At 42.7% G+C, this 22,894-nt stretch overlaps 1 protein-coding gene across 1 annotated transcript in view; it reads left to right on the plus strand.

Moving 5' to 3' along the window:
- Positions 1–354: 354 nt before the first annotated feature.
- Positions 355–22,894, plus strand: part of mmrn2a (multimerin 2a) — a 37,222-nt gene continuing 14,682 nt past the window's right edge. The window contains exons 1-6 of the mRNA XM_051960126.1: positions 355–391; positions 729–1,004; positions 16,668–17,059; positions 20,057–20,254; positions 20,336–20,800; positions 21,642–21,984. Coding sequence (XP_051816086.1) covers positions 355–391; positions 729–1,004; positions 16,668–17,059; positions 20,057–20,254; positions 20,336–20,800; positions 21,642–21,984 — 1,711 coding nt within the window. The remainder of the gene's footprint in view (positions 392–728; positions 1,005–16,667; positions 17,060–20,056; positions 20,255–20,335; positions 20,801–21,641; positions 21,985–22,894) is intronic.

The raw sequence follows: 22,894 nt of genomic DNA on the forward strand, positions 1-22,894 counted from the left end.
GCATCTCTTTCCAATAATTTTATGACTCATGTGTCTCTTTTGGCATTTTGTGTCTCTTTGTATATTCTTGCATCTCTTTGTACCTGTTTTTTGTCTTTTTGTAGTGTGTTGTGTGTCCCTCTACTCATTTTGTGTCTTTTTGTAATAGTCATGTGACTCTTTTGGTCGATTTGAGTCTCTGTAGTCTTTTGTGTGTCTTTGTGGTCATTTTGCATCTGTAGATCTGTGTTGTTGTTGTTTTTTACAATAGCTGTGCCTTTTTGTGTCTCATTTTGGAAGTTTTGTGTCTCTTTGTGTTTTTTTTTGTTCCCCACAAAAAAACCCACAGAAGACTGATGTGCGGTGCTTAAATCGATGGCACTGGAGAACTTCCCCGTCTTTAATCTCCACGGTTGCACTCTTGTGTTTTTTGCCTTCAGTTCTGCCTGCAGGTCACTGACTGGGAGCTCCTTGTTCCTGCTGTCACACACTGAAACTTAAACAATGAACTGCAAGTGAAACAAATGTTGAGGAAGCTTGGCTGAGAAATCCCCAAACACATCTGCCGGTTTCCCATCAACCACTCTGTCTCGCTCTCTGCCGGTCTGTCTTACTTCCTCCTGGTCTCTCTCTCTCTCTCTCTCTCTCTCTCTCTCTTTCTCTTTGAAAATGAGTGCAGCTTTATTTGCATTAACATAATGAATGATGAACACAGTTGTTAATTAAACTGATTGTTGTGTGTGTTTCAGCTGTCAAGGATCGGCTCCAGCTTCAGCAAGCTGACCTGAACCACGAACAGAATGACCATCAGGTAGCTCCTCAGGTGCAGTACGACAACAGCTACGCAAACACCCAGTCCAACACCACACAACCCCCTGTGGGCCCAGGCCACACCCACCACCCCCATCATGCACCACACCATGGCACGAGTACATACAACCACCACCAACAACAAGACCGCTTACGACCACAGGAACCACATCAACCGCGGGAACAACACCAACCACAGGAACACCACCAACCAGGTGAGTTTTGGTTCACCTAGTTGTTGTTTACCTTCCTTGCTGAAGGTGAGAAACCAGTTCAGGTTCAAAATTTACCAGATTTTTTGTAACAACCAGATCCATTGGAGACAAGTTCAGAACAGTTGTTGGAAGGTGTTGTCGTGGATCTGTAGCGGAGCAAGAGAGCCAAGACTGTCTTAGTTTATTGTGTCTCATTGGGGGTTGTTTTGTGTCTCTTTGTAGTCAGTTTGTGTGTCCTTTTATTTGTGTCACACACTGTGCCAGTGCGCTGACTCAGCTAATTAGGAGCAGCTGGGGAGAAGCACAGCTGAGCGCGATGTACAATCAAGAACAATCAGCTCAGTATAAAGCCTGGCGCTTCCCTCAATTCCCTGCTGCGTCATTGCCACATGCCTCCTGCATCGTGTTCCTGCCAGAGACACGCTACACCCTGCCGCGAGCACTGTGCTCCCTGGATTAATGGATCACCTCATCTGCCACCCCACTGCTTACTACTCCTCGTCATATGCATTCCATTGTCTGGACTCCGCTCTCAGTGAAACACCTTGCCGGTTCCATCCCCGGAATCCTTCGTACCCTCTACACCCTGCACACTACCTGCCGCTCCGCCGCAAGCGCCCCGCTCACTGGTTTTCGGATTAATTCACCTGTTTGTCACCCTCCCTCTGTTCAGAAACCTCCGGCATCTGTTCTCAGTCTGTCTGCCCTGTTGTACGCACCACATCCCTGCCACTGGATCATCTGCTCTGCCTTCGCCCAGCCTCCAGACCCCCCTGGACATTCGTGAGTTGCCTCTCCCCGTTTTTAGTTCAGTTAACCCTAGATCACGGTCCTGCACCGTCACCCTTAGTTTAACTTGGTTTAGTTTTTCCCTCTTCCTGTTAATTCCCCTGTGCCTCCCTTATGGAGTGCTTCTTTGTTTAATATTTTGTTGAATAAATTCTTATTAATTTATCCTGCCTGTCTGTCGCCTGCTGCATGGGTTCACACCACCCACATTCATGAGAGAATGACGCAGCCACCCCAGAACCCAGCAGGCGCCCCGCCTAGCATCCAGAACTCTCCCCTGGAGATTTTTTCCTCCAGTGTGGAGAATAGTATTAATTTTAAAACAGTTGGTGACTTATGGTGTGAATGGAGGGAGGACCCAAAAAACATTACGATCACCTTGGGTTGCAGAGTAGCAGCCCAGCGACCCTGGTTAATGGACCACCTGCTGGCTGAAATTAAGGAGTTTTTGGAGACTCCTCTCACATACCTGACTGTCCCTAACTCTATATTCCGCCATCCCTGTTCTGTGACCACCAGTCTGCCTGCCTCTGGGCTAACTGACCCTTCAGGTATTAGCACACCACCCAGCAGCCAACCAGAGTTGGTTTCCCCACCAGCCACAGCTCCACCTGCAGAGAAGCCTGCCTGCCGTAGGCGAAACGCCAGGAAGCGCCCTGGTGCTCCGGTTCCAACTCCGGAGGGGCCCTGCGCCTCCTCAACTCCTGAGCAGGGCGACACCAAGGCCACCCCCGTGTTAGGAGGACCTAGTGTTGTCTCCTCACTTCCTGGGGCACTGAGAGCGGCCTCTGTAATTTCAGAGAGGCTAGCGGCTGCCTTACCCTGGTTTGGGGGGTCCAAGACGTCGCCTCCGCCCACGAGGTGCTTTTCGCTGTCATGTCGGGGTTGGAGAGGTTCAGGTCAGCCTATTCGACCTACAGGGAGGCTCTGGCTACTTCTATGGATCCCAGGACCGTCACTTCTTTCCTGGAGGCAGTGAATACTGCCACTGCAGTCTTGGAAAGGCTCGATGCCACCTCACTCCTTCTGCCGGAGGAGAGGCCCTGTGCCATTCCACTCCCTTCGGCTGAGGAGACGTCCTGAGCCGCCTCACTCCTTTCGGTTCCTGTGGGGCCCATTGCCCCCGTCTTCGGTTCCTGAAGTCGACCACCATCTCCTTCGTCTTACTGGTGTTGAGGCACAGATGGTTGCGCTCACACCAGTCCACAAAGTCCATGATGACCGACCGATACTCCAGCTCGTTCTCCTCAGACACACGGCCCACAATGGCGGAGTCACCAGAGAACTTCTGGAGATGGCAGCTGTCCGTGTTGTAGGTGAAGTCCGAGGTGTAGATGGTGAAGAGGAAGGGCTAGAGGACGGTGCCCTGGGGTGCCCCCGTGCTGCAGACTACCACCTCTGACTCACAGCCGCGCAGCCGCACGTACTGTGGACGGTCAGTGAGGTAGTCAGTGGTCCAGGCAGCGAGATGTCCATCCACTCCCGCGTCCACCAGCTTCCCCCGCAGCAGCGCCGGCCTGATGGTTTTGAAGGCGCTGGAGAAGTCAAAGAACATGACTCTCACAGCGCTGCCGGCGCTCTCCAGGTGAGTGAGCGCTCGCTGCAGCAGGTAGATGACAGCGTCTTCTACCCCCATGTTTGGCCTGTAGGCAAACTGCAGCGGGTCCAGGTCGGAGCTCACCACTGAGCGGAGGTAGTGGAGGAGGAGCCTCTCCATGGTCTTCATGAGATGGGAGGTGAGGGCGACAGGTCTGTAGTGGGCCAGTTCCTTGGCGTGAGCTGTTTTAGGGACTGGGACCACACAGGAGGTTTTCCACAGGACGGGGACCCGCTCCAGGCTGAGGCTCAGGTTGTAGAGGTGGCAGAGGACCTCACAGAGCTGGTCCGCGCAGGTCCTCAGCAGCCTGGGGCTGATGCCGTCTGGTCCAGCAGATTTCCTCTGCTTCAGTCGCCTCAGCTCTCTCCTCACCTGGTCCGGTGTGAAGGAGAGGGGGGAGTGAGGGGGGGATTGAGGTGGGCTGCAGGGGGTGGGAGTAGTTCGTGAGGGTGAGTTGGGGGCCGGTGAAGGTGTCGCAGGAAGGGGAGGGTCTGCTGGGCTGGGGATGTGTGAAGAGGGGGGAGCAGGAAAGGGGGCAGAGGAGATGGGGGGAGAGTCAAATCTGTTAAAGTAACAGTTCAGCTCGTCCACCCTGCGCTGGTCTCCATCAGCTGTCCCTCTGGCACTCTGTCCATGTCCAGAAATGTTCTTAAGTCCTCTCCACATGTCCCGCGCGTTGTTCTGAACCAGCTTCTCCTCCAGCCTCTTCCCATAGTCCTTCTTGGCCCTTCTGATCCGCCACTGGAGCTCACGCTGCACTCTCTTCTGGTCCTCTCTGTCCCCTGAGATGAAAGCCCGTTTCTTCTGGTTCAGGAGGGCTTTGAGCTCAGGGGTGATCCTGTGTGTCTCTCTGAAGAAATTTTGTGTGTTTCCGTAGAAAGTTTGTGTCTCTTTGTAATTGTTTTTTGTCTCTTTGTAGTTTTAGCTCTGCTTGTAGTGGTTTTGTGTCTCTGTGATGAGTTTGTGACACTTTGTGATTGTGTCTTTCAGTAGTAGTTTTGTGTCTTTTTGTGGTAGTGTTGTACGTCATTTTGGTCAGTTTGTGTATCTTTGCAATTTTGTCTCCCTGAAGTGGTTTTATTCGTATTTGTAGTTATGTTTCTGTTTCTTGTCAGGTTTGTGTCTCTTTGTAGTTTTGTTTCTCTTTGTGATTGTTTTGTGTCTGTCTCTTGTCAGTTTGTGTATATTTGTGTGTAGTTTTTTGTGTCTTTGTTGTTTTGTCTCTGTGATGGCTTTGTGCCTCTGTGATCAATTTGAGTCTCTTTGAAGTTTTGTCTTTCTGTAGAAGTTTTGTGTCTCTTTGTTTTAGTGTTGCACATATTTTTGGTTGGCTTGTTTGTCTTTGTAGTTTTTGTGTATATGTTTGTGTCTCTGGTGGTCATTTTGTGTCTATTTGTAGCCAGTTTGTGCATCTTTGTAGTTTTGTTTCTATTTGTGGTGGTTGTTTTGTGTCTGGCAGGACTGTATCTTTTTATTTGTGTCTCTGAAATAATTTTTTGTACTTTTGCGTGTTTGTGTTTGGTTGTGGTTGCTTTGTGTCTCATTGTGGTTGTTTTGGGTGTCTTTGTAGTTCTGTCTTTTTGTAGTAGTTTTGTGTTTCTTTGTGGTACTGTTGTACGTCTTTTTTGGTCAGTTTGTGAATATTTTCAGTTTTGTCTATTTGTAGTAGTTTTGTGTTTTTGTAGTTGTTTGGTGTATGCTTGCGTCTCTTGTGGTCATTTTGTGTCTCTCTGTAGCAGGTTTGTGTGTCCTTGTGTTTGTTTCATGTCTTTTCATTGTTCATTTGTGTCTATTTGTGGTTGTGTCTGTTTGAGGTAGTTTTGTGCCTCTTTTGTTTGTGCATGTTAGTAGTTTTGTCTTGCTGTAGCAGTGTAGCATCACCTGTGTGTCCTTGTGGTTGTTTTGTGTCTATTTGTGGTAGCTACCTTTATACACACGTGGACAAAATTGTTGGTACCCCTCAGTGAATGAAATAAAAACCCACAATGGTCACACAAATAATTTGAATCTGACAAAAGTAATAATAAATAAAAAATTCTATGAAAATTAACCATTGAAAATCAGACATTGCTTTTGAACTGTGGTTTAACAGAATTATTTAAAAAAATAAACTCATGAAACAGGCCTGAACAAAAATGATGGTAACTTTTCTGTAACTGTCAATGAGACTTCTACACCTCTCAGCAGGTGGCCCACTCCTCATGCATGAGCAGACTACTCCAGTTGTCTCAGATTTGAAGGGTGCCTTCTCCAGACAGCATGTTTCAGCTCCTTCCGCAGATGTTCAATAGGATTTAGATCAGGGCTCGTAGAAGGCCACTTCAGAATTGTCCAATGTTTTCCTCTTAGCCATTCTTGGCTGTTTTTAGCTGTGTGTTTTGGGTCATTATCCTGTTGCAACAGACATGACCTGCGACTGAGATCAAGCTTTCTGACACTGGGCAGCACATTTCTCTTTAGAAAACCTTGATAGTCATGAGATTTCAGCGTACCCTGCACAGATTCAAGACACCCTGTGCCAGATGCAGCAAAGCAGCCCCAGAACATAACAGAGCCTTCTCCACGTTTCACAGTAGGGACAGTCTTCTTTTCTTTATATGCTTCAATTTTGCATCTGTGAGCATCGAGCTGATGTGCCTTGCCAAAAAGTTCCAGTTTTGTCTCGTCTGTCCATAGGACATTCTCCGAGAAGCTTTGTGGCTTGACAACATGCAGTTTGGAAAATTCCAGTCTGGCTTTTTAAAGATTTGTTTTCAACAATGGTGTCCTCCTTGGTCATCTCCCATGAAGTCCACTTTGGCTCAAACAATGATGGATGGTGTGATCTGACACTGATGTACCTTGACCTTGGAGTTCACTTTTAATGTCTTCAGAGGTTGTTCTGGGCTCTTTTGTTACCATTCCTATTATCCGTCTCTTCCATTTGTCATCAATTTTCCTCCTGTGGCCATGTCCAGGGAGGTTGGTTACAGTCCCATGGATCTTAAATTTCTGAATAATATGTGCAACTGTAGTCACAGGAACATCAGGCTGCTTGGAGATGGTCTTATAGCCTTTACCTTTAACATGCTTGTCTATAATTTTATTTCTAATCTCCTGAGACAACTCTCTCCTTGGCTTCCTCTGGTCCATGTTTAGTGTGGTACACACCATTTCACCAAATAGCACAGTGACTACTTGTAACCCTATAAATAGGCCCACTGGCTGATTACAAGTTTGTAGACACCTGTGATGCTAATTAGAGGACACATCTTGATTGAACATGTCCCTATGGTCACATTATTTTCAATCTTTTCTAGGGGTACCATCATTTTTGTCCAGGCCTGTTTCATGAGTTTATTTTTAAAATAATTTTGTTAAACCATGGTTCAAAAGCAATGTCTGATTTTTAATGGTTAATTTTCATAGAATTTTTATTTATTATTACGCTTGTCACAATCGAATTATTTCTGGGACCATTGTGAGTTTTTCTTTCATTAACCAAGGGGTACCAACAGTTTTGTCCACGTGTATAGTTGTTGGATCTTTGGTTGATTAATGTAGTTTTGTGGGGTTTTTGTACGTGTTTTTAGTTGTTGTGTCTCTTTGTAGTTGATTTGCAGGCCTTTAGGGTCAATTTAGATCTAATTGAGGTCATTAACCACGCCTGACGAACGTCAGCGGGGTTATTGCATTCGGTGCGGTATCTGGCTGGCTGGGTAAGTATGTATGTGGGTATGTATGTATGTATGTGGGTATGTCCGGTCCGATATCTCTGCAAGTGCTGAAGACAGGATAATCAAACTTGGCACTGAAGATCAGTCGAAGGTCCCCTGCTCAGGTGTGGAGTTACAGGTCAGCAGATCAAGTAGGAAGGGATATACGTAGGATGATCAAAATTGATAGAGTCATATCGTTAGCCTAATAGCATAGTTGCCTAAGTCATGAAGGCCAAAAAATGACTTGGGCAATTGTGCTATTAGGCTAACGATATGCAAGTATTTAATGCCATCTACGGAAACTCGCCAGTAGATTACGTGGTTCTGCCATCTACTGAGGGCTCGTCTAGTTTCTGTCTCTATACATTTGCTTTGTGTCCTTCTGTGCAATTGTCTTGTTATTAAGTCTTAACTTTCTTTTTTGCGTACCTGCTGCTTTTGGTCCTTAGTTTATATTTCGATGGTGATCTTTCTACTTTTACCGAAGTAACATATGTGCATACAGTTACCGAACAACAGACATAGACACACTTCCTCCACAGGAAATCCTCTCTTTCTTCTGTCATATCAACATTGTGTGTGTTCTGAGAGGACTGTTTCATGTGTCATGTGTCACCCAACTAGCATGTTTTAATGACATCACAGCCACATTCTCTGACTGGAGCTTGTTTCTGTCACGAACTGAGCAGGTGGACCCGAGCAGAAAGCCACACTACCAGGGCTGGCTGAGTGCAAGTGGTTTATTGTTTAGGGGTGAAAATGGTGGCTAGGTGGGGGAAAACCAGGGCGTAGGAGCGGGGGGTTCCGGGCAGGAGTGGGAGTCCAGGCAAGAGTGGGGGGTCCAGGCAGGAGTGGGGGGTCCAGGCAGGAGTGGGGGTCCAGGCAGGAGTGGGGGGTCCAGGCAGGAGTGGGGGGTCCAGGCAGGAGAAACCGGTGAAGGCTTGTCGGGGAGAGCCGGAGGGGAAGGAGGATGGCGGGGGATCCCGGACAGCTGAACTGAGGGAGGCAGGAGAAAACAAGATCAGAAATTATGGCAGGAACTCAAAAACAGATCGCGTAGAGGGCTAGAGAGCAAACCGAACTGCGTGGTTCTTGTTTAACACTCTGGCAGGGAGTGGAAGGCTGAGCCGGTACTTATTGCAGAGGTGAGTCGTTAGTGAATGATCGTCAGCTGTCCGGGAGCCAAGGAGATAGTTGATTGCCTGAGTGGAGTCAGCTTGAGAAGCTAGACTCCACTCAGGCACCGAGCTGCAGGGGAAAGACAGGGCAGAGGAGCGGATGGGAGACAACCAGACAAACAGGGCAGAGGAGCGGACGGGAGACAACCAGACAGAGACAGGGCAGAGGAGCGGACGGGAGACAACCAGACAGACAGACAGGACAGAGGAGCGGAACTGTGACAGTTTCAGATTTGGCCTCATTGTCAGTTTCCCACAGTGCTCTGCTTCTCCATGACTTCTAAACCTCACATGATTACGTCACTCTGCTGATTCTCATGTTAACGTCCTGTCCTTGTTCAGAAACTGTAATCTGAGATTTGTTGGCGAAAAACATAAACACAAGTGATGATCCCATTATTCATCTGTAAAACCTGGAACAAGTAGATCCCTTTTTTTTTATTATTCAGTTCAACTTTGTCCAGTCTTTAATTTCATTAGCTGTGGTAACAAAAACTAAAAGCATTTTCCATCATCTAAGCCCTAGTATGGTACCTCTCTTAGTAAGTCTGTCTGTTTGTGGTCTTTTTGTGTCTATTTGTAATTTTTTTTTTTTGTTTCTTTTGCAGTAATTTTGTAACTTTATTGTAGACATTTTGGGTTGCTTTGTTATTTACTTTGCTTCTCTTTGTAGTCCGTTCACATCTCTTTGTAGTTGTTTTGTGTCTCTGTCGTTGTTTTCTGTCTTTTTAATAGTTCCGTTGGAACTCTCTGTAGTTGTTTTGGGCCACTTTGTAGTCTTTTTGTGTCACTTTGTAGTTGTTTTGTGTTTCTGTAGTTGTTCCAGTTTCTTTAATAGTTCCATCGGAACTCTTTGTAGTTGTTTTGGATCACTTTGTTGTCTTTTTCTGTCTCCTTGTAATTGTTTTGTGTGTCTTTTAGTGGTTTTGTATTTCTGTGTAGTCTTTTTGTGTCTGTAGTTGTCTTATGTCTCTAACTACTTTTGTGTCTCATAATATTTTATAGAAGTAGTGATACTCATTTGGTGTCTGTATTTTTTGTGCCTTTTTTGTGGTTATTTTGTGTCTCTTTGTAGTTGTTTTGTGTCTGTGTAGTTGTTTTGTGTCTCTGAAGTTGTTTTGTGTCTGTGTGGTTGTTTTGTGTCTTTGTGGTTGTTTTGAGTCTGTAATTGCTTTGTGTCTATCTGTGGTTGTTTTGTGTCTCTGTGGTTGTTTTGTGTCTTTGTGGTTGTTTTGTGACTCTGTGGTTGTTTTGTGTCTCTCTGTAATTGCTTTGTGTCTCTGTGGTTGTTTTGTGTCTGTAATTATTTTGTTCTTTTAGTAGTTATTTTGTGTTTGTAGTTTTGTGTCTATTTGTGGTTGTTTTGTGCCTCTGTAGTTGTTTTGTGTCTATTTGTGGTTGTTTAGCATCTATAATTATTTTGTTCTTTTTTGTAGTTATTTTGTGTTTGTTTGTAGTTTTGTGTCTCTTTATAGTTTTGTCTATTTGTAGTTGTTTTGTGTCAATTTGTAGTTGTTTTGTGTCTGTCTGTAGTTATTTTGTTTCTCCTTTATGGTTGTTTTGTTTTTTGTAGTTTTGTGTCTATTAGTGGTTCATTTGTATCTATTTGTGGTTCTTTAATGTCTTTTTGTTGTTGTTCTGCACCTCTTTTGTAGTTATTTTGTGTTTGTCGGTTTTTTTTTTCTGTATTTGTGGTTGTTTTGGGATGTCTTTGTTAAACGTTGTTAAACTCTGAAGACCCAGACTTTTTCTTTTTTTTTTTAAATTACAATTCAACTGTCCGTTAATGTGTGTCACAGAGTTCCATCAAAAATATCCATATCTTACATTCAGATCAAATTAATATATTCTACATGTCACTGTCACAATAATTCAGAGAGTTTTCGGCTGAACTCCAGGCTGTGTTTAGAGAGGTGATTAGAGAGACTGAAGGGAAAATAAAACCTCCTGGATCAATAAAATAGATGCAGCATGACTCCAAAACAGTGAACAGTGGAGCAAGTTGTTGGAAGATAGATTCAGCATGGTGAAACATCTTTCTAGGGTTGATGTGCAGAGTTTCTGAAAAGTTTGAGTAAAATAGCTATAGTACGTAAAGCGATCATGTTTTCCAGTACTGGTAGCACCTGTGGACACTTGGACTAATGTTGTACATGTTTGAAGGTTTTGGTGGCACAAGAACAACCGACACACGATGTCACTAACATCAGGACTCTGGTAGAACATGAAGCCAATTTCAACAAGCTTTTCTCACACCCCCAAACCCTCCTTTACACAAACACACCCCTCCGGATGAATCACGGCTCTCTGGGGATTTCAGAACAAAGTTCTTGGTCTGACATGGAACCAGTTCAATTTCCAGACAGGCTGTAAACACACCACAGTCCCAGAAAAGGAAACCCCTCTACTGCTGCTGAGATTCAGCGTTGCAGAGCTGAGCTTCACCTGATGAGGTTTGTTGCTGTTGGTTCAGGACGCTGCTGCTCCTCCAGCTGGACTCGATCCATCGGAGGTTCAAGGCGCCTCAGCGGATCCGTCTGATCCTGCATGTTGTTGTTGTTGTTTCTGGGGTTTGAAATTAATCCAAATGTGCTTAGACAGCCTGCTGGTTATCGCTGTCAATGATACTAGATCAGAGGAGCTGAACCAAATCTTAATAAGGTTGAGGCACATGAAGAAAGTAGTTGTTTTGAATGTCTTTACAGTTATTTTGTGTCCCTTTACAGTTGTTTGTGTCTCTTTACAGTTGTTTTGTGTCTCTTTATAGTTGTTTGTCTCTTTACAGTTGTTTTGTGTCTCCTTGCGGTTGTTTGTGTCTCTTTACAGTTGTTTTGTATCTCTTTACAGTTTTTTTTGGGTCTGTTTGAGGTCACTTTATATTTCTCTGCAATAATTTTGTGTGTGTTTTGTAGTAATTTTGTTTCCCTTTCTAGTTTTTGTATCTTTTTGTGTCTCTGTAGACATCTTCAGTCTCTTTTTAGTTCCTTTTTTTATATCTTGGTAGTAGTTTTGTCTCTCTGTAGTTGTTTTATGGCTCTTAAAGTTTGTTTTGTGTCTCTTTGTAATTTTTTGGGTCTCTGTTGTTATTTTGTGTCCCTGTAATTGTTTTTGTATCTCTTTAAAGTTGTTTTATGTCTCTACAGTTGTTTTGGGTCTTTTTGAGATCACTTTATGTCTTTCTGTAATATATTTTTGATCTGTTTGTAGTAACTTTGTTTCTCTTTGTAGTTTTGGGGTCTCTGTAGTTTTTTGTTTCTTTATGTTTTGTGTCTCTTTTTGTATGAGTTTTATGTCACTTCGTAGTTGTTTTGGGTATCTTCGTGTCTTTTTGTAGTCTTTATGTGCCATTTTGTAGCTTCATTGCATCTCTTTGGGAGCACATTGAGGACAGTTTTGTGATGTTAAGACATTTTTTAAGATCTCCAAACCCCATAATCTGCTGGTGGAATTGAATGGCATGTTATGTTTTGGCCAGATTAAGACCAATTAACTGAGTCAAGAAACTGTGGGGAAAAAAGACAACATTGTCAAATTTTTCACCCTTCAGATAGTTGAACTTTCTGTGTGACATTTTTGTTGAGAAAATTAGACAAATTTGACATTTCAATTGTGATTTTTCATCACTTTATTCAACATGTCTCATTGAAAAAAAAAATTGCCAAACAAGAATTTGCACCAGATTCTGTAAAAAGCAAAACATTTTGTCCTCTTCGCTGCCATTGGGAAGCTATGAGAGACTCAGATGTGACCAACTGTCATGTGATAAAAATTTAGTAACTATTCAACTGAACTGCTGCAGGCAGTGTTTCCATAGAGCAGAGTGAAGACTGGAAACAAAATGAAAATGTCAACAGTAAAATATCTATAGTATGTAGAAACACACAGTAATGGTAACACATGAAGGCACTTGGAAAAATGTTGGACAAGTTCTTTTTGTATAATTTAGGGCATTATAACCGGGTGATACTGCACAGAAAACATTTTGAGACTTCTAGCCATAGTTGCAGGACCTTATATTGCAGTGAAAAATGGGCCCACAGTGAGTAAAAATGTGACAGGAGCAAAGCAAAAAAAAAAAAAACACCCAGAAACTGCTTGGACTCTAGAGAGTTAAATATGAAGAATTTTTCTATATATATTCTGGCATTTTTTGGGGAGTGTGGAGATACAGTGCCTTGTGAAAGTATTCGGCCCCCTTGAACTTTTCAACCTTTCGCCACATTTCAGGCTTCAAACATAAAGATATAAAATTTTAATTTTTTGTCAAGAATCAACAACAAGTGGGACACAATCGTGAAGTGGAACGAAATTTATTGGACATTTTAAACTTTTTAACAAATATAAAACTGAAAAGTGGCGCGTGCAATATTATTCGGCCCCCTTGCATTAATACTTTGTAGTGCCACCTTTTGCTGCAATTACAGCTGCAAGTCGCTTGGGGTATGTCTATCAGTTTTGCACATCGAGAGACTAAAATTCTTGCCCATTCTTCCTTGCAAAACAGCTCGAGCTCAGTGAGGTTGGATGGAGAGCGTTTGTGAACAGCAGTCTTCAGCTCTGCCCACAGATTCTCGATTGGATTCAGGTCTGGACTTTGACTTGGCCATTGTAACACCTGGATACGTTTATTTGTGAACCATTCCATTGTAGATTTGGCTTTATGTTTTGGATCATTGTCCTGTTGGAAGATAAATCTCCGTCCCAGTCTCAGGTCTTTTGCAGACTCCAACAGGTTTTCTTCCAGAATGGTCCTGTATTTGGCTCCATTCATCTTCCCATCAATTTTAACCATCTTCCCTGTCCCTGTTGAAGAAAAGCAGGCCCAAACCATGAGGCTGCCACCACTATGTTTGACAGTGGGGATGGTGTGTTCAGGATGATGAGCTGTGTTGCTTTTACGCCAAACATATGGTTTTGCATTGTGGCCAAAAAGTTAGATTTTGGTTTCATCTGACCAGAGCACCTTCTTCCACATGTTTGGTGTTTCTCCCAGGTGGCTTGTGGCAAACTTCAAACGAGACTTTTTATGGATAGCTTTGAGAAATGGCTTTCTTCTTGCCACTCTTCCATAAAGGCCAGATTTGTGCAGTGTACGACTCATTGTTGTCCTATGGACAAACCCTCCCACCTCAGCTGTAGATCTCAGCAGTTCATCCAGAGTGATCATGGGCCTCTTGGCTGCATCTCTGATCAGTCTTCTCCTTGTTCGAGGTGAAAGTATAGAGGGACGGCCAGGTCTTGGTAGATTTGCAGTGGTCTGATACACCTTCCATTTCAATATGATTGCTTGCACAGTGCTCCTTGAGATGTTTAAAGCTTGGGAAATCTTTTTGTATCCAAATCCGGCTTTAAACTTCTCCACAACAGTATCTCGGACCTGCCTGGTGTGTTCCTTGGTCTTCATGATGCTCTCTGCACTTTAAACAGAACCCTGAGACTATCACAGAGCAGGTGCATTTATATGGAGACTTGATTACACACAGGTGGATTCTATTTATCATCATCAGTCATTTAGGACAACATTGGATCATTCAGAGATCCTCACTGAACTTCTGGAGTGAGTTTGCTGCACTGAAAGTAAAGGGGCCGAATAATATTGCACACCCCACTTTTCAGTTTTTATTTGTTAAAAAAGTATAAAATATCCAATAAATTTCATTCCACTTCATGATTGTGTCCCAATTGTTGTTGATTCTTGACAAAAAAATTAAAATTTTAAATCTTTATGTTTGAAGCCTGAAATGTGGTGAAAGGTTGAAAAGTTCAAGGGGGCTGAATACTTTCGCAAGGCACTGTATTTGGAGAGGAAAGGGCATATTTTTAAAGCAGGATGTTGTAGAGAAGTCAGGACATTTTTAGTCTAGAGGATATATTTGGAAAGTCGAGACATTTTTTTGCAACTAAGTATGTTTTCTCTAGAAAGTGTGGGATGCTTTGGAGGCGGAGGAATTTCTTGGGATTATTTTTGGATAGTTGAACCACTTTTGGAAACACCACTTCTTGAGAAAGTGACATTTCTGAAGAATGGATATTTTTGTAAAGTGAATACGTATTGTTTAGAATAAGAAAATGCTAGTAAAAACATCTCAAACATTTCTCTTGTTTGATATGTTTCTAGACTTTTTTGAAATGAGGCCTTTGTGCTTGAATTTTTAGACTTTTCCGAGAAAGTGATTTTTTTTTTTCTGGGAAAGCAATAACATTTTTTCAGACTTTGTACAAAGAGCTATTTGGAAGTCCAAACTTGATTTTCAGGTTCAGTTTGAGGCTAATGAATGTGCGGTGGCAGTGAGGGTCCTCACAGGTCTAGAAACTGCCTCCTCCGAAGACACAGTCCAGACAGAAAACCACCTGAACCCCATTGATCTCAGCCTCTTTCAACACGACCTGTTTTCATTACCACAGACCAAACCCTGCGGAGGGCTCGGAGGTCATGATACAGTGAGAACTTGCTGCAACAGGAGGCTCCAGGTTGCCTCACACTGCAGCTGCAGGAGGGAGAAGGCCAGTGAAATCATACACACCCCCGTCAGCTGGCAGCGTTTCTATCTAATGATGTCGGCGTGATTTACGGAGCCGAGCAGAGCTGGCTTCCTGCTCGCACAAACGGCGTCTGTTGCACAACCGAGCCGCTGTTTGTTTCTCTTAAAATCATCACAATTAAAAAGTAAAGCGATACTTTAATGAGCTGGAGCACAAAACAGGTTTAAAAACAGACAATGAACCTCCAAGCTCAAACTAAACTTTACTGAGGAGCTTCATGTCATTTGGCAAACTGTGACTGAAAATAAATAAATATTCCACAGATTAAACTGTTTACAATGTAGCACTGCTGGTTGTTTGTCACTTCACACAGTTTCAGAAAACATAAAACATGTTTAAAATTCCTCACATTAAAGTTTTCATCTGTAATTTAATATTTTCTTTATCAGTTAGAGGTGAGGTAGATGCAACTGCCCCTATCTTTTTGTGTCTCTTTGTAGTTGTTTTTTCTCACACGTAGTATTTTTGTATCTGTAGTTTGTTCCTTTGTAGTCATTTTGTGCTTCTTTGTTATCATTTTGTGCCTGTTTTGGTTGTTTTTTATCTGCAGTCATGTTGTGCCTCTTTGTAGTTGTTTGGCCTCTTGTGTAGTATTCTTGCATCTGTAGTTTGTTCCTTTGTAGTCACGTTTGCCTGTTTGTAGTCTTTTTGTGTCCTTTGGAGATCTTTTTGTCTCCTTGAAGGCTTTTTGTGTCTCTTCATAGTCTTTTTGTGTCTGTAGTTGTTGTGTGTCTCTTTGTAGTCTTTTTGTATCTCTGTGTAGTCTTTTTGTGTCTCTTTGTAGTCTTTTTGTGTCTATTTGTGGATGTTGACTCTTTGTAGTCTTTGTATCTCTTTATAGGTGTTTTGTCTCTTATGTTGAATTTGTATCTGTAGTTTGTCACTTTGTAGTAATTTGTGCCTTTTGTACTCTTTGTTTGTTTGTATTGATTTGTGTCTCTTTGTAGTCTTTTTGTGTCTCTTTGTAGTTATTTTTTATGTAGTAATTTTCTATCTGTAGATTGTTCGTTAGTAGTCCTTTGTCTTTTTGCGTGTCTTTGTAGTTGGTTTTTTTTGTCTCTTGTAGTCTTTTTGTGTCTCTTTGTAGTCATTTCATGTCTCTTTGTAGTTATTTGGTTTCTTATGTAGTGTTTTTGTATCTGTAGTTTGTTCCGTTGTAGTTGTTTTGAGTCCTTTTGAGTTTTTGTGTCTCTTTGTAGCTGTTTTGTGGGTGGTTTTGTAGTATTTTTGTATCTGTAGTTTGTCATCATTTTGTCCCTCTTAGTAGTCGTTTTGTGTTTTTTATAGTTGTTTTGTCTTGTATTTTTGTATCAATAGTTGTCCCTTTTGTCTTTTTGTAGTTGTCTCTTACATAGTATTTTTGTGTCTTGTGGTAGACTTTTGTGTCTCTTTCTAGTGTTAAGTCTGAGTTTTGTCATTGTTTGGGTCTCTTCTTTGTCGTCATGTAGTCTCTCCTTGTAGTGGTTTTGTCTCTTATTTCTTTTGGTATTTCTTTGTTGGATGTCTTGTGTCTCTTTTCAGTGGTTTTCTCTCTGTGCAGTTTTTTTTTTGTCTCTTAGTTTGTGACTCAGTGGCTCCATCCTACATGTTGCTATTTCTGGACTTTGAAATTATTCCAAGTGTGTTTATATGTCCTGCTGGTTATCGCTCTCACTGACCCCAGATCAGAGGAGCTGAACCAAAACTTAGTGAGTCTTGGCAGGTCAAAGCAGGTGTTATAATCATCACCCCACAACTACACATTTAACGCTCCACTGCACCTACACTGCCTTTTATTTGATTAAATATTATTGTTTTGTGGAGAAAGTTTGTTTCAAAATAAGAGTGTTGATCTATAGTTTAATGTTATTTTTCTCAGTTGTCGATGAGGTGGCCGCCCTCCCCTACCCAGATGCTCCTACTGTCCTCCCCGTCCCCCACATTATGGCGCTGGTCATGTCCCAGCTGCAGCCAGTCCTGGAAGGTTTCAACCGCTCCCTTGAGCACCTGAGCCAGCGGGTAGGGGACCTGGCCCGCGACATGGCTCAGCTGAAGCGCAGCCAACTAGAGGCGGAGCTACAGGCGGGACCCCCAGAGGGAGTGGAGGGGCCTCTAAAGGACAAACTGGACGAGGCCTTTCACCACATCAGGGAGCTGAGGAGACAGGTGGAGAGCCAACACAGCGACATGGAGAACAGGCTGCACGCCAACCTGACCAGCTTCAAGACGGATGTCGACATGAAGCTGAAACGCCACCAGAAGATGCTGCAGGTCAGTGGATGATGGTGCAAAGACAAATATTGATGATTCTTATCTTTTTCTTTCGACCACACAAAATTAGCAGCTGATGTTCCTGTCATTCACTAGCATACATAGACTAGAAACAAGGACCCACAGATCAGGAACTCCGACTAAGGAATCCTTAGGTTGACAACTCGAAACCTTAGGCTGCAAACTGCTACTCGTTGGCTAGCAAATAGCATTTCTAATCTAGCACCTAACATTCCAAGGTTAGCAACTACTATTCCCAAGCTAGTTACTGGCATGACTAGGCTACCAACTTCAACTCCTACGCAAGAGTATTCTGGGCTAGTCACTAGCATAACTAAGCTAGCAACCTTTGATCAGCAACTAGGGCTTAGATTGACAGCCAGGATCCTTAGGCTGCCAACTGCCATTCCTTGGCTAGCAACTAACATTCTGAGGCTAGCAGCAAGGATCCTTAGGCTGGTAACTACAATCTTTATGTTTGTGACGATTTAAAAGCTGTTTAAGGGAATGAAGAAAGTAACAATGTAAAACCCAGGTTAAATAAAGAAAATAGAGACAAATTATGAAAAGAAAAGGTGATGAATGTTTATTTATACAACTTGATAACTTAAAACCACAGGGAAGCCCATATACCACCTGGCAAAACTAAAAAGCTAAAGAACAAAGGAAACTACCAAACTACTGCAGGCTCTTCAGCCACTGGAGGCCTGCAAAACTCACAAACAAACAGCTTCACAAAGCTGACAGGTAGTGATGTTACGCTCGAGCCAGTTTGCTCTACACAGTGCCAAGCTTTTGAAGCGAAAGTGTTCCGAGACGGTGTTTCGATCCCTGCTTCAGCACGCCCACAATCACGTGACTATCGAGAACGAGGCCTCGTTACGTCACATCGCGTGTCATGGTGTTTCGCGCGAACTTTGAAGGGGTTGGACATTTCAATCTGTCCAGGTCTTTAAAGGTAAAGGGGTCTGATTCACTCCTCAAATTGTGGGTTTTTGAGAGGAGGAGATTACCCTTGTGCATTTGCCATTTGTCATTTTGAGAGAAGTTAGGGAGAGTATACATTTAGTTAGAATTTGGTTTAGATATATCTAGTTGCATTTCATACATTAAATAACACACAGATACATACGCATAGATTCACTCATACACAACACACATTCATTCATAGAAACACACTATACATATATGCACACAAACATAACGTTTCAAAACATTTATTACAAGTACAAAGCAGTGTGAGACAAGCAGTCCTGAGGCTTTCATTTTTTCCACTTGGATGCAGTTCTGACACAGGACCAGCAGATGTCACTCTTCTGGTTGTGTCAAATGCTTCGATGCAATGTGTCATTCTTGAAGCAGATGTGTCAAAGTGGTTCATTGCTTCATGAAGCTTCGATTTCACCATCACTACCGACAGGTCACCACTGCTCCACACAGGACTGCTGAGAGAAGAGGCTAGAGAGCGAGAAAGACCACAGCTCTCTCCTGCTACATGTACTCTCCTGCTCAATCCAATAATATGTGTCTGCAGCCGGATGCTGTACGAATACGACCCGCACGAATAATCCCCGCATGAATACGGCCCTACACTTCCGGTAAGTTTAGAGCACTTTTAAAGAGAGCGCCACTTACCGAAAGCGGCACGAATACGCCCGCACGAATACGGCCCTACCGCAATTTACGTTTTACATTGGCGATTTCATTCAGAATATACTTACAACACAAAAGGATTATTCAAGGAGAATTCCCCGTTCATTTTAACCCCTGTAAGTTTTTCTACAGAGCCGGAGGCTGCTCTTTCTGGACCACACAAAGTACTACATCATGTTCTTATTACAATGTCACAAGTTTTGAAAATATTCTTTTTATTAAGATTAAAATATTAATGGAATCATCTGTAATGGCCTTTGTGGAGTCTAGATCTAACAGGAAAGAGACAAAACGCAAGGGCAACTCTTAAGACAGATATATATTTATGTTACATGATAATATGACATAAAAATAAAAGCTGCACACACACACAAAAGTAAGTGAAGTCTATGACTCCCGCTGCAAAACGTCTGATCTCACTTCCTCCTGACAGAGACACAGACATTAATAAGCATAAGTAGATATAGCACTGATTTATCTGATAAACTGTACATATTTCACTTATTTAATAAAATATATTTTATTTGTAACATTTCAAGCCAATATTCTTCTTGAATAATCCTTTTGTGTTGTAAGTATATTTTGAGTGAAATCACTAATTTAAAACGTAAATTGCGGTAGGGCCGTATTCGTGTGGGCGTATTCATGCAGCCTCCGGTAAGTGGCGCTCTATTTAAAAAGTGCTCTAAACTTACCGGAAGTGTAGGGCCGTATTCGTGCGGGTCGTATTCGGGCAGCATCCGGCTGCAGACATACACTTCTCGCTCAATCAGACTAATCACCGGCACCTGCCACACCTTCACAGCAGCAGCAATCAGGCTAATCACCAGCACTTGCCACACCTTCACAGCAGTAGAGGAGCCTGAAGAGAGACAGGCAGAGAGAGAGAACACAAAGCAGCACACCAACACACAGGGCATGTAACAATGTTCATAATTACCATTTCTTGGCTAGCAACCAGCATTGTTAGTGTAGAAATTAGCATTCCTAGGTTAGCAACTATGATCCTGAGATAAACAACTAGCATCCCTATGGTTGGCAAATAGGATCTTTAGGCTTAGCAACTACCATACTAAGTGTGGAAATTAGCATTCTTAGAGTAGCAACTAGGATCCTTAGGTTAGCGACTACTATTGCGATTCAGTAGAATTCCCAGGTTAGTCACTGGCATTATCGGGTTAGGGCCCAGGATTCTGATGAAGATGCTGCAGGTAAGAGGATGACAGGTTGAGGCTTCATACACTGACAGTTCTCAGAATTTATTTATCAGTCAGCCTTTTTTCCACCATGTAGAGTTATTATTAGTTGATTATTATTAATTGTAGCTCCTGTCTCTACTCCCAGGTCAGCCTGCAGACCATGAACGCCACACTGTCTGAGCTGAAGTTTGACCAGGATCAGATCACAGATGATGAGCCGCAGTATCGTCTCCCTCCACCCTCACCGCCTCCACCTCGACCACCGCCACCCCCCTCCAATACCTTGACGCTGTGGGAGGCCATCGAACGTCTGGACAACATGGTGGTCAACAACACGGTGAAGGTGCGTCAGTGTAAAGCAGTTGATATTCTAATTAAATTCAAGTGGATGTAAAACAGGAAGTTAAAGATGTCACCTATGCAGGTGAACGGGCTGATGGAGGATGTGGAGGTGACATCGGGTGACGTGCAGCAGCTCAGGCAGCACGTGAAGGAGCTGGAGAAGCTGATCAGCAGCACAGCCCGGAAGAGCCAGATCCTGTTCATGGAGACGGGTCTGGAGGTGGAGGACGCCAAGGTGTCGGTGCTGCGGCGGGTGGACGAGCTGGCAGGAAACCTGACGCAGCAGGACCAGAGGCTGCAGGAGATGGATGTGGATGTGGACTACCTGTACACCGTCCTCTACAAACACAACACCACCACAGACTGCGACTGCAAGGCCCTGAAAGCTGCTGTGGCCCGACTGGAGAGGGGTGTGGCCAACGTGACAGAGCTGGCCAATGAGAACAGACTGGCCCTGGACGAGAACAGCGAGGGAGGGGTGGGGCAGTGGGGCGGAACTGGCGACTGGGAGCCTGCGGTGGAGACACTCCAACATGGCCTTCAGATGGTAACGTAGCCTTTAAGTTTAATAAATAAATAATTTTCGAAACTGCAATTGATTGTTTCATTTATTTCCCTTCAAAAGTTTTATTCAGTCAAACATATTCACAAACAGTGACCCAAAGAACAAAGAACAGGATCAAATCTTCACATCTGGAATGCAGAACTGATGAATTTTTGCATTTTTGTTTTAAAAAATACTTTTTCTATTAAAGTTCAGCTTTATGGTTCAAATGCTGTGTACGTGTAATCTTCTGCCCATATTCTATTTTATTATTTTTTATTTGATTTCATTTACCTCCCACATTGTATTGTTTATATCTTTCCTTTTGTTGCATACGTTGTTATTCTTAATGTATATATAAATTTTATTTTATTATTTATAGTTTTAATTTAGCTTGTTTTCAATGCACCGTCCAGTGGCTGCTATTTAATTATTTTTGTCATGCCCCTTATATGATGATGACAAAGCTGAAACTGGTCCTAAACAGACAGAAATTTCATACTTAATCTGTTGCACAAAAACTGAAGCTCAATTCCTTGTCACACCTTACTCTGCCATTTATCTCTACTCTTGTATTACTTGTTTCTCTGTCAATGGTCCTAGCCATCATAACTGGTTATGTTTACTTTTCAGTTCACTACGTGCCTTCAGTGACCAATCAAAACTTCCTTTATAACAGGAAAAGGCAACATAAGACACTAAAAGTACTTTTGAAAATAAAACTCTGCCTACGTTAACCACAATGAATTTGGGTCCTTTACATATTTCTTTAATATTTCTCCCTAAGATTTAAAAGTGATGAATCAAATGAACAAACAGACAGCACTGTGTTTTCGTCCTGCAGGTAAAGGAGTCTCTGACCTCGGAGCAGATCAGGACCAGGACTCTGGACGTCGGTCTGACCCAGCTGAGCGACTCGGTCTCCGTTCTGACGGAAACCGACGTCAAGCTGAAAGCGCGCATGGAGCACCTGTCGGCCTCCTTCAACTCGCTGCTCAAAGACGCCATCCGGCACAGCGAGGTGCTAGAGCAGCTGCTGGGCGAGGAGGTGCTCGAGTTCTTGGACTGGCCTGTCCACGAGCAGGAGGCCAACTCGGTCCCGGTGCTGAAGGAGCAGCTGAGGCACCTGCAGGAACAACTAAGGGGACATGATGAAAGCATCAAGACGCTGCAGGGTGGTGGGACAGGTGAGAACCACACCTTAAACACATGCAGCAGGTCTCAGGTTCAGACTGTGGACAGACAGGCTGGAATAATTTACTTAGTCTGGTGATTTTTTTTCTTATAGTCCTACTCAGAGTAACGAACATTATCTATAATAATACTTAAGAAAAAAAGGTTTTAGTCTAATGTTTAACACTCAGGTTCCAATTTCAAAAAGTTACAGAGGTCCTGAAAGACAAAAGTGTCCATGTCAACTATCAGTTTTTCACTTTATTTATTTCTTTTAATCAACATCAGTCTTGAGCACCCTTTAAGAAAAACACTTTGTTTATATGATGCCATAGTTGTTTTGAAATTATTTTCATATAATAAATGCTAAGTGGAAAATTCTAGCATGTGTCTGTGATTAACAACAACATGGCGTCCAATGCATTATTTTTATTATTTATGCTGTGTCCGATTTAAAGAACATTTTAAGGATTTTTTGAATCATTTCCAATAAACTTCCTATGAGGTGAAAAATCCATTAAGACATGAAGTGCAACATTCAGAAGATGTTTGGAGGATGTCAGATTATGAAAACTAACAATGAGCAAATGGTTTCAAGATGTTGTCAAGTTCTCTGATGACAGAACATATTTAAAAGATAGATAGATAGATGAAGAGTTCATTTGCAAAAACAGATACCGGTAACTCCGTTTTGATAAATTTTCAGAATTTTTTTTATTGTTTAATTGAGGTAATATTAATCAAGCTGAAGCTGAGTGGATTTGACCAAGTAGAAAAATACATGACAAAATAGAGAAAAAATTAATTATTAGTGTTATTACTATTATTATCTCAAGTAAACAATAAATAAATGAGTTTTCTGAAAATTTATAAAACAGTTACCTGTTTCTCCAAATGAACTCTTCATATCTATCTATCTGTCTG

Source organism: Acanthochromis polyacanthus, chromosome 15 (genome assembly GCF_021347895.1).
Source record: "Acanthochromis polyacanthus isolate Apoly-LR-REF ecotype Palm Island chromosome 15, KAUST_Apoly_ChrSc, whole genome shotgun sequence".
Classification (NCBI taxonomy): domain Eukaryota; kingdom Metazoa; phylum Chordata; class Actinopteri; family Pomacentridae; genus Acanthochromis; species Acanthochromis polyacanthus.